General features: G+C 44.8%; 1 protein-coding gene across 1 annotated transcript; it reads right to left on the bottom strand.

The window, feature by feature from the left end:
- Positions 1-506: 506 nt before the first annotated feature.
- F2 (coagulation factor II, thrombin) lies at positions 507-10,199 on the bottom strand. Its single transcript, XM_039705528.1, has 14 exons — positions 10,044-10,199; positions 8,999-9,162; positions 8,076-8,100; positions 7,829-7,879; positions 7,244-7,349; positions 7,027-7,157; positions 5,127-5,423; positions 4,650-4,763; positions 4,249-4,372; positions 3,609-3,776; positions 3,105-3,278; positions 2,810-2,988; positions 1,529-1,599; positions 507-801 (listed from the first exon to the last, which is right to left on the bottom strand). The coding sequence occupies exons 1-14, from the start codon at positions 10,120-10,122 to the stop codon at positions 658-660; spliced, it is 1,827 nt and encodes a 608-aa protein (XP_039561462.1). The 5' UTR covers positions 10,123-10,199; the 3' UTR covers positions 507-657.
- Positions 10,200-12,231: the final 2,032 nt, after the last annotated feature.

The following is a 12,231-nucleotide window of genomic DNA, read 5'->3' as shown; positions in this document are numbered from 1 at the left end:
CTTGCTATGCAGTGGAATATACACAAATGAGGACCCAGCACCACCTACTGTGTAGGGACTTACTGCAAGTGCTGCTTAACGTATTCAAGCCACTATTCCTTTGTAGGATGAATTGCACACAGTGGTGCTGGTATTTATTGCTGGCTGTTACAGCTGTGAACATGGTTTGTCTGATCAAAACAGCTTCTAATTGCTTTACTTTTGACATTGGTGTTTTGTAGAATGCTACAGGTGCTGTAGGGTGCTTATCTCTGGTACATACATGGGTCAAAAACTAGAACAGAATATTAGTTGTCTTGAAGGGAGGAAGGGGATAATCTTGCTTGCTGTGACTGACAAGGCCATTATGTGGGGTCCAAAACCTGCTGATTATAGCTGGTGGAAGGGAGGGGAATTTCTAAGTACTACAAGTAGTGAGCAGTATAGCTAGTGCTGTGGTACTCCTGGCTACTGTCATGACTTAGATACAACTGCTACTAAACTCAGGATGAATAAAAGGAAGAAGATGGGTTTCAGAGCTTTTTATTTTCAAGAGCTTTTATTTTCCTTTTGTCAAGTTGTAAGGATACAACTTGTTTTACTTCAGGATCTTCTACGCTTATGTTTTAAAGTGGAACATTGTAACAAAACTGAGACCAGGCAAGGTAAATGCTTCATCTATCGCCCCTGATTTTCGATGACTTTTCGTATCCACTTTTTGAGGCGGAATACATGGGTGTAAAATCCGTATTTGCCATCTCGGTCACAGCCTTCTCCCCATGAAACTATTCCCACTTGATACCAACGGTTGTCATCTGGGTTCTGAAGTAAAGAAAAATTGGGATTGGCACAAAGAGCAAAACACCTTGATGGAATCAGAGAATCATTAAGGTTAGAAAAAACTTCCAAGATTTAAGTCCAACCTTTGACCAAACACCACCATGTTAACTATATCACAGCACTAAATTCACTCCTTCAGTGAAGAAATGCCTCCTGATGTCCAACTTTAACCTCCCTTGGCTCAGCCTGAGGCCATTTTCTCTTGTCCTTTGCTTGACAGGAAGAAGAGGCCGAGTGCCACCTAGCTACAGCCTCCTTTCAGGAGGTCTCCCCTGAGCTTCCTTTTCTTCAGACTAAACAAGCCCAGCTCCCTCAGCCACACCTCATAAGACTTGTGCTCTGTGTAGTTTAGCAGTTTGGTTTCCCTCCCTGATCTAAACCTTGGATGTGTCCCAGTCTGTTTAATGATGGATGCTACTTTGTGATCCAGACTGGCATCTCCAACAGAGTTTGTTGTCTCTACTCTTAAATCTCTAGTTAAGAATTGGCCATCACTCATGTGTCCTGCAGGTGATTCTCCCAATATGCTGAGAGAAATGGGGCTGGATGACTGCAGGATTCATCTCCATTGCTCACCTTGGGCATGAGCTGGGTTTGCTTCAGCCACTCAGCAGTGGCTTAACTCTGCTGCTTTTTTTTAGACTATGAATTTCGGCACAGAACAAACCTATCTTCATGTGTCTTATAAGCTTGAACTTGTTGAACATACCTTCATTACAAAAGGTCCCCCACTGTCCCCTTCACAGGCATCTCCTCTCTTTAGCGCGTCAGGACTGTAACCTGCAGGCAAGAAAAATGAACACTTGACTGTAGCGGCAGTGGCTGGTGTTGGTCATTGTTTCTTTAAGGTTTTGGGATAAATGGCATAAATGTTTTGGGACCAATGAGATTGTTTGTTGATTCTGTCAACTTGGACTTCTGTTTCTCATATATGTATGAGATTGACTGTTAGTGTCAGTTGCACTGACACCGTACAACAGCTATAGCTTGAGCTACTGTGCTTTTCTTGTCTTAGAAACTTGTTTGTAATAATCCATCTTCCTTCTTCATCTGTTTACTATAGAGATTCACTGTTATCCTATTTCCCCACTGTTATGAAGGAAAGAACTTTCACTTTCCTGTCACTGTAAGTTCTGCTTTTTCTCTCTTCAGCTGTCTTCCTAAAGTATCCCTATGAAGAGGAAGGGGATTTAATTCATTCCTGATGAACTGGATAGTATCTCTGCACCTTCCTATCACCTGTGTCTTCATTTTTTTCTGTGTGTCTGCATTTCAGCTGTTTCACAGAATGTTGTCTAGAAAGAGAATCCATAAGAGCTCTGTGTTTTCAGCACACTCGTGTAATTGGCTTCCATCCTAACTCAAGCAGGCACGTGCATTTAGATAAAAGCAGCACAAATTTAGTAAAAAATCTCAAGGCTTGCTTGTAGGAACTGATAAAGTCTACACAAATGAGGACTATAGCATAAACTATTAAACTGGTACATAAATCCATAGTTTCTTGGTAACTTGAATTCTGTGTCTACTTCCCTTCTCAATCAAAAAGGGTATGATGTTAGAAGATATTTAGGAAGGTAGGAGCCTTCAAAATTTGTGGCTATAAGTATGAATGGGCTCCAAAAGATTGAGACAAGCTAGTAGGTAGGATAATAGGTGTGCAGCCTTTAATTTAGGAAGTCAATGAACTGCTCTCTGTACTGATGAAAAGATAATTTTATTTGTGCTTAGTTCTCCCACAGCTACTGCTGCTACATTGTACCATTAGACTAGTGCCTGCCACAGGTTAGTGTTGCAAACTTTATTCCTGCTTTAAGTTCTCCAGCTTTCCTGTTTTCTGAGAGCTGAGAAATTTCTTATCATGGCACAATTATTCTTTGTGGAGGGTATTTGCAAATTTATCAGAAAGTAACCTTGCTGCATGAGTCACACCAGGAGCTCAGAGCCCTTGACTTCCTTGGCAGGTTGTGCCTGTGACTCCAGTGTTACTTACCTGCACAGAACATGTTGTCAGTGACTTTGACTCTGGTGGATGCCTTGCAGGTACTTTGATCCACAATGGGCACATTGACTTGTTGCAGAACTGTGGGCAAGTTGGAGGGGCTGGTGGCCCATGTTTCTTTCAGGTTTCCCCAGCCAGTTACCCTCCCTTTGTAACCTGCCAGCATCAGCCTGTGGAAGGAAGCACAAGTATAATTAAATGCATTGTAACAGCTTTCTTCTGCCTGGCACTCTCACTGCAAATAGCCTTGAGAAGTCATGTTTTTCTCTATCTTTCTTCTCCTCACCTCTGCACGACCTCTTTGGTAGGCAGGCAGACAGGATGGATGTAGTCGCTGAAGCTCATGGGTCTCTTTAAGTGCATGAGTGCAATGTCTCGGTCCATGTTCTCTTTCCAGTTGTACTTGGGATGGATGATGATTTTATCCAACAGAGCAATCTTCTCTTTATTCTTTTCATATCTGAAATAGTTATGAAGGAAAAAACTCGCTGTACAGTAGCAGCTGAGAGTCTTCTGGAGTTTATGATACTCTCAGCTTTGTACTCTCTGAAACAATGCTATCTTTACATAGGAGCACCCTTTTAGATTTCCCAGGCTTCTTTGCTCCCTTTCACTTCAACCTTCAGGATCAGCAAGAGCAGCAAATGACAGCCCCATTAGATCCTGTTATTGAGAGGCATGTAACATTAGTTAGAATACTTCTGTGGATACTGAATGACAGCCCAACTCCAAAGTATCTCGTTACTTCAAGAGGAAGTCTAGTTCCTTCTCACTTCATTCAGACTCTTACTTTGCTCTTACGTGCTTGCCAATCCGCACCAATATGTCATTTGTAGTTAAGTTCTTGTCCCAAGGTGGATAAAAAAGACAATGAGCAGCAGTCAGGATCCAGCTGTCACTGATGAGGCTGGCACCACACAGCAGCTCCTGAGGAGACTTTTTGTAGAGCATCACCTGCCTGAGAGATGAGGAGGAAGGAAGCCCTTAGCAGAACTAAATGGGTCCTGGTGTCTTGCAGAAAGTGCAGATCTGGCAGTGAGCAGGAAAGTATTGCTCTATACAGACAAAACTGAGTGAGTAGCTCTGTAGCAGTTTTCCCTGGACAAGTATATCCTATGCAGTAGGCCATTTACCCCATTTCTTTTACCTGAAGAATTTTCTCATCCTTTACATTCCAGCAAAGCTGGAAAGAGGAAGACATGATGATGAAACACACCAAAACACTTGCTTTCTCCGGTGGTTGCATACTTGATTCAAGAGGTGAGTTTCTTTCTAGCTTTTTAGTACTGCTCTGTCAACCACTTAGAGAAGCTTTGACTAGAATCTGTAATTTATGCATGCTACCTAAGATGGGAAAGCCCTTTTATTTCTATCTGCTTGAGCTGAAGAGAAGGAAGAATTACCAAAGACTGTGCAAAGACAATACTTACCAGGGGGAGCTGCCAACTTCTGCGTCATCCCCACCGACAATTCTTCCTGTGTAGGAATCCAACAGCTCCCTCTCACTTTTGTCTGTTATCTTTTTCTTCTCAAATAGAGGACGAGTACCACAATCTGAAAACACAAGCAATCTGGCTTTGCTACTCTACCTCATTCACAGTGGAGAACTCTTGTCTGCAGTCAGCTTGAGAAGCTGGAAGATCTTGGAAAGGAAGTGCTTAACTAGCTCCATGATTAGAACTGGATATTGACTTCTGAGAGTTGTTCAAGGAGTTTAAGTATCTTCCCCTGCTTTTAGCAGCTTTTGGCTAGCTTATGTTTCTGAGGAACAGTGAATGGGAAGAAGCTAGAGCCCTTCTGCAAACATTCTGTACCTAGAGTATTTGCTCACCTGCTTCACCTGAACCAAAAGTTTTTTCATCAAAGAAGGGTTTGAACTCTTTAGGAGTAGTAGAACGTCCTGATATTCCCTCAGACTCTTGGTTCTCATCCTCTAGCGAGCTGTCTGAGAGATGGAAAGACAAACAAGGCAAAAGGCTTAAGTGTAGTTGCCATAATAATCAGCAATGTAAATGTTCCTTTCCCGACACAGTGGGTCTGATGAAGGAATGATGTTTTAAAACAACAGTCGTCTTTTTAATGTGCCTCGTGCACCAGTGTGAGTTTTCAGGGAGAACAGCTGAGAGAGGTAACCGTGCTATGCAGCTGAGGCAGGTTAGTATATGTGATATGTGGACAAACAAGACTCCAGTGTGCCTGGTGCACGTACATCCTTGTCTGTTCCTCGCAGGCCAAACACTTCATTCTACTCCTGTTGTTTGTCACTGCCTCAAATATGTGCCTACCCAGACCTATGCAGACTTCTCACCGCAGTAGTGCAGATCACAGTAGTCAAAGTAGGGTGATTCCTCTGTGACACACCAGGCACCCTCGTCATCTCGGTCTGGATTCCGACAGTAATTCTCCCGCAGCTCCACTTCTGGGTCAATTTGTTTTCCATGAAGCACCTCTTTGGCTTTCTCAGAGTTCCATGGCAGACACTTGGCTCCAGACACAGTGACTGAGAGAGTCCCTGTGTAAAGCATGCCTTTCTCTGGTTCACAAGGCTCTGTTGGTGCAGGTTCTACGGCCCGTGGAGTAAATGGAACTGTTGTTCTGTCTTCACCTGGAAAGACAGAGAGCTGTGATTTAAGCCACAGCTGTGCACTCAGAAGTGCTACTAGCAAATAGCACCAGAGCCCCTTTACTAAAGCCTAGAGTTCCATGGTTTCTCCCATTATGTGTAGGAACCCCCACTGTGTTTCCATGCATGTGGTGGCTCTCTAAAATATTGCAGTGTCAGAGATGGTTCAGCAGTATGTGAAGGGAGGCTGGCACTATTTGTTCATCACACTTCTCTTTGTCACTGAGATACGAGGAACAATTTTGTGTTTCCTTCTGGGGCATCTTTGAGAACCAGCTCAAGGGATGGGTAGGTGTCTCAGGCATCATCATACTGCTGTATTAGCTCCTTCAACACCTCATTCTAAAATGTGTAACTAAGCCATATTTGGGGGAGCCTTTTACTGTGGTATTCTACTAAATTTGCAAATTTAACTTTTGCCAATGTTTCTAAATCTAATGATAAGTGAAAAATTTCCCTGAAAGACTTTTCACACTTTTTCTTGCAAGTGTCCTAATGACTGCAAGTTTTAACCAGCATTTCCTGAAGGAGTGGGTGCTCAATCTCTTTTGGCTTGGCCTCAGAGAGCTTTCTCCTTTTGCACAGGGGGAGTCCCCATGTGACTATTCACTGTGGTGCACAATGGCCACTGGGCAGGTAGTGCTCACCTTTATCAGTGGGTCTGCTTCTGTTTTTTGACTCATGTCAACATGATTTTAAAAGAACTGTGCACAAACCCAAGGCTTTTCTAATCCTGCTATAGCCATGTACACGCAAGTGTAACTAAAATATTGCAGGTTGGAAATTAACTGGTGAACAGAGGTAGCACAGATGCCTCAAAGCACAGCAGTATTTCTTCTGTTTGTTAGATTCTGCAGACCAGAGCAATGATAATGGCATTTGAAATTTCAAAATACCCCATGTCAAAATGGGTGCTGACCTCTAACTTTTGCTTATGAGTTGTTGCTTCTAGTCTCTGTTTTTGGAAGAGAAACTTCTACTGTGTGGGAAGGTTCTCTCCTTTACCAATTCTTCTGAGACAGAGGCCAAGCCCCAGGGGAGATGGCTGTGTACTAGGGAGAAATGGGAATGTTTAAGTGTAGGGGGATGATCTTCCATGTTCAGTTCAATGATGAGAGAAGGGCATCTTCTCTTTACTTGATATTGTGAGCATTAAACTTCACACCTCCACAGGAGCGAATGTTAAGGCAGGCAGTCAAGCACAAATTGTAGTTATTTTGTCCTAAAGGTAGGAATTCAGACCAAAAAACATTGACTCATGGCTGTCACAAATTAGAGATAACTGGGCCAGGATTTTGGGGTGACTGACTAGAAAGTACTGTAGTACATTCCAGGGTACTGCTGACACTGGTTTTAATTTAGATCTAGATTAGCATAATCTAGAGAAAACAGCTTGTTATGTATGGGCAACTCGGTGGCTTTTCTTCCTCAGCTCCTTTACCCTTTAAGATGCAGCTTCTCTACTCCCACTGACCTCTGTTCACGTAAGCATTCCCCCTCCTTAACCCTCTCCTTGACTGCTTTAGTGTCATTCTCAGTGCAGTGTTTTGCTGTGAGTGAAGGGCTCTGGAGTGCTGGGGCTTACCACACACAGGGATAGAACACGCCTCCCGTTCTACCGTCGGGTCTCGGGTATAGCACCAGGGGCCTTCTGAGTTGTTGTCTGGGTTCCTGCAGTAGTTCTCAATCAGGTTGGGATAAATGGTGGCATTAAATCTATAAGAGACAAAGCTGGTTAGGCTAGGAAGGAAGGAAGGACACCCCAGAGAACTCTTAAAGCGGTATTCAGAAGATGAACTTACTTAGGAATATGTGGATATTTGCTTGTCCACACTTGACATTCAGTCCCAGACTTGGTTTGGCTAATTGTTCCCCGATAGTTCTGGCCCAGCCCAAGAGCGCAGTTACCTGTCAAAATCCCAACACAGTGTAAGCCAGTCAGTGGAGCTGGATGTTGCATTTTTCAAGGTCATGTCCCTTTAAATTTTGCTGGGTGCATGAGCCTGCAATAGCAGGGGTATCTTCTTCCCGTGAGAAGAGCACACAGCCTAAGCTTTCTCTGCTTTATCAGAGGGAGCTGTCCCTGAGGGCTCTGTGCTTTGCTTTGGCTCAGAGCCTTTGTGAGAGGCTGCTCACACCTGACTGTGTCACAAGGATAAGGATATTTACCCCATGCTATTTCAGTGCACAAACCAGATTGTTTGTTGAAATGGTTACTGGGGAAATAATGAGTAAGAAATAACTTCAAATTCCTCCCCTGGTATTTTTCTTTACAATTAGATGGCTTCTCCAACATCAGTTTAATTTTTTTCTGTATAATCTCTGCAGGAAGCAAGTTCCTGGCACTCACTGTATCAAGGAGATTGAGGTCAGCATGAAGTTCATACCTTCTAGACAAGCATCCAGAACTGCCCTGGACTTTCCCAGGCCCTGACATACTAGCAAAATAAGAAGAAAGAGACACATTATATGAAAGCAATCCAAACATCTTCATTTGAACCAGTTTATCATCTAGAGACAAAACACAAGTACTTAGCCCTGGAAAGTGAGCTCTTAAAAGAGGGAGCCATCTCTCCAGGATGAGACAGTGCTTCCTAAGGGATAACAGTACTTGCAAGACTCAAAACAACTTACCTTGGTATTTTGACCAATTTAGTTCCTGTAAAAAAAAAAAAAAAAAAAAAAAAATTTAGGGACACAGAACATCAAACCTTTCTTGGCTACCGCTATTCAAACCAGTAAGAGATCGTCCAATCACAGCAACAGGAAAGACTAACCTAGCTCTGTTTATACCAATTACTATGGAGTCAAAGCAAAAAATACGATACAAAACCACATTCCCACACATCAGACTCAGGAATCGAGAGAGTGCTGTTGTTTCTAAAGAGATCAAAGATGTTCACAACCTTCATCAACCTGCAGAGCAAGTAGTGCAGTGGGCTACAGTGCAGAAGTCCAAGCAGCTGGACCTGGAATTTCTAAGGCCACAGATCACATGTAGGTATTGCTCATCTCTGCCATGCAGCCTGAGGCTGATTGCTTTTGAAGTACTCCAAAGAGGGTAGTATCTTGCTGGCTTAGGCTCCTAACTGTTTATCTGTTGCTTTTTTTGGTGTGAAATTCTGCAGGGACAGCAGCCTTGGGGCTAGGAGCAAATCCCAAAAGGATGCAGCACAAATTTGGCAGAGTGAGTCTGGAAACCCGAAAAAATGACAGGGTGTGCAAGAAAGTTTCAGCTCAAGGGAGTCTGAGGAACCCTACCTGGGAGTAGTCAGTGTTTTGACTACTCTGCCAGTGCTTCTGTGTGTCTGGGATAGCAGTTTGCATGTGTGGTACTATGCTGAGCTAGAGGAAAATGCTATTCGGGACCAATGGCACCTTGTCACTTCATGCATAGAGAGGGAGAGAAAAGAACCTGAGCTTGCCATGGGGCATGCACTCATCAGCCTCATCTCTGGTTCACAGAATTGAGTATTACAACGTGGCCCCTGGTGGTGTGGGCGAGCTGCTGGTGTCTCCCTACAGAGGCTGGCTGGGGAGTGTTTCCTGGTACGTACCGTCTGATCCGTGGATTCCAGGGCTTCGAAAGCCTCCTCATAACTGCATATCTCCTCCAAGCACTCTCGCTCCAGGTTTCCCTTAAGCATCTCTTCTAGAAATCCCTTATTGGCACGTCGGTGGCGCTTGAGCAGTGACAATGCCTGCCCCTTTTCCAGGAAAACTATCAGGTCAGAACACTGCCAGTCAAAGGGCTGCTCACAGCCAGAGGGCACCTTTGTCTCCCCTTGCAGTAGCCAAAAACCCCATGCAGCTGATGTGGTGATCCCACAGCCCAGCCTCCCCCAGGACACGATACAGAGAGGAGAAGCCCTGTCAGGTCTACACTTGATGATCAGAGCACACTCTCTGGAATTCATCCTGTCACAGCTCCCATCCTTTATAAGGAACAGAAGTGACAGGAACACTGCTTCCTCAGCAAAGCTACTCTGCTCATTTGCATTTAGATAGAGGCTTGTTTGCTCTGAGCCTGCTGCTGTCCCTGGCCCCAGCCACTGTAATTCTGTCTTGCAAGTCTCGGACCACTGTGATAAGCACAGATTGGTTCCATTTCATGTTCAGAGCCTCTGATTTGAGACCTGGAGACAGGTCTTCCCCTACACAGTAGTGGGTCTGAGAGAACTTAACCTCATGCTAAGAAAAGACATTTAGAAGTTCTAATAAAAGGAGCAGTGAGCAGGAAGGCAGAATATTTTGTATGACCTAAAGTTTTGATAAGGGACAGCTGGGAAGGCAATGGGGAATTGAAGTCACCTAGGTCAGCTGAGAAACTATCTCCAAAAGCCCCATGGTTATGTTAGACTTGATCCTGGACTAAGCCACAGTCCCCTCCCTGCTATTTCCCAGGTGACCCATAAAATCCACTGGCAGATGTAGCTGCGTCCTCTTATGTTCACTCCATTCTCAGCACCCTTTTGCTCCCAGCTTCAAGCTTTTAGCCTGTCCTGACTTGAGGAAGAAAACTTGCCACCTGTGTTACCCCTGGAAAGAACTATCCCTGTCTTCCTCCTGTCATCTACTGGTACTTCTGCCCTCGAGTCTTACCTCCAGCATGGCTCAAGGTGAGGTGCAGAAGGCTGGAGAGGAGCAGGCCCCTCAGTATGCTGGTTTTGGTCTGCGCCATGCTGTACAGCCCTGGCTGCAGGGGAATTGCAAAGGAAGCAGAATAAGCAGAGTCACAGCCCTGTTGGGTTAATATTGAACCAGAATGAAGAAACAGAACTCCAGGTCGTGGTGTGTCAGGGACAGTGGGACTCTTATCCCTCCTCTCTTGGCATCTCTCCCTCCTGTCAGAGCACCTTCATTTCCTTACTTTAAACTTCCTATTTCATATCTGGGATGATGGCATGAGTAGCAAAGAGACAAGTTTGTCCCTTGCTACAGGGCACAGGGAGAACTCGGGCCCAAGAGAGGTACCTCTGCCAGCTCACAGCCATCCCAGCCAGAGAGCTTGCTCCTTTTCCCTGGCTTTGCTCCCGTGCAGCCCCTGGCAACATCACTGCCTCCCCATCATGCTGGTTCAGGTCCCTGCCACTGACTCTTCTCAAAGGCTGTACTCTAGGAGCCTCAAACATAGGAAGAATTTGAGACCTCCTTAACCACTCCCAGTCCTTCTCTTTTTAGCTGCAAGCCCCCCTGATTCTCCCTAGTCCTCAGCTGTCTTTCCTTCCTGCAGTTAGCAGCAAGCTCAGCCTCAGATATTTTGGCACCATAACACACAGCTTCAGTGCTCCCCCTTCTCCCTTGCCCATGACAATGAGCAGAAAGGGTGCCTTTGCCAGCCCATTTGGAATTTAGATCTTCCTCCCAGTTAGGTTAGTTAGCAGTGCCGTTGGCAGTGCATTCTTCCCAATGCCTTATAATCCCAGCTGAGTGGAGGAGGATGAAGCAGCATGAAGGCTGGGCTCCCCCTTTTCTTCCCCCCATAGCGGAATGTACTAAAGTCCATCCAAAAGGAAACAGAAACTCTGACAAGCAGGGAGCTAGCACACCCAAAACCAGCCAGGAAAACAAGGGCTTCCAGGAACAGGGAGAGAGGAATGGTCTGGATGTCATGACATCAGCTATTAAGTCAAGAAGCGAACTACCAGAGCTTAGAAGGCTCTAGTGATTGCTACAGCAAACAGACTATTGGCAATACTGGAGAAACAGGACAACGTGGGGGTAGTCTTGGGAATTGCCAGCAGGGAACAAAAGTGCTTCCTGCCAGCAGGGAGCATATTTTGTGCTGTGCCTCTGTGCAGCTGATACATCTGTAATGTTTATCTCCATAGAAGGAGTGCAAATATTAGCATTAGGGTGGCTGAGGAATGACTCTGGACACTGGTACAAAGAGCAGTTGCAGAGGCTTCCTTCCTCACATAAGAGTATCTCCTGTTCTCATCCACACACATCTCTACTACTCGCTCCAGATCTTGGAGAGACACCTTTAGGAATGGCTGGGATTCCCTGGGTGGAAATGATCTGGGTGGAGAGTGTGTGAATGGGATTAGACACAACCCTAGAAATACCCATGTTACTTAGCAGGGGAAACGGCGTTTAGGCAGAGAGCACAGGCAGGGAGAGGGAAAAGCACAAACAAGAGTGGTGAGGTCAGAGCTGCTGCTGTGTCCCACACAGCCACCTCCACTCCTGACTGGAGGAGGAGCAGCTTTCAATCTCCTCAATCACTTTCATTTCTGCATCTCTGTCTCTTTATAATAACCAGGCAGCATTTACACTGTAGCTTAAGTCAAGGTTGTTATGCATAGATTTTTACCCTCTTCTTGTCTTTCCTTTAAAGGAAAGGTCTTACCACCTTCCATGGGATCATGCAGAATATAAGGCTAACTTTAAGCAACTCTATAATACAGCAGTTAAGCTTGGTTATCAGACAGGTATGAATATCTTGTAATACCTACCTGTGCCATCTTCCTTAAATGTTACTTCTGCTCTGGTTCCTACATTTATTTTGTTGCTTAAGCATTTGTTTGAAAAACCTTTACTGAAACTGATGATGATTCTGTCACTATCTCTGGCTGTTTCTTGTCCAGCTGCTGTTCTTCTTTCCCCCATGATACAAGACAAACCCACCTGTCAGGCAGCTAACTGTAACTGCTGAAACCTTTCATTTCTAGATTACTCAAGGCTACATCTATCACTTAGGTGTCTTCTATTTCTTCACCTTTTGCTTGGTAATTGGAGATTTTCACTACATCCTGGGACACTTTGCAGCCCTTTCTGGTATCTCACA

The sequence above is a fragment of the Passer montanus genome, unplaced genomic scaffold (assembly GCF_014805655.1).
Source record: "Passer montanus isolate IOZ18808 unplaced genomic scaffold, ASM1480565v1 scaffold18, whole genome shotgun sequence".
NCBI lineage: Eukaryota > Metazoa > Chordata > Aves > Passeriformes > Passeridae > Passer > Passer montanus.
Note: the sequence above shows the minus strand (reverse complement) of the source record. Positions and strands in the feature narration are given on the sequence as shown.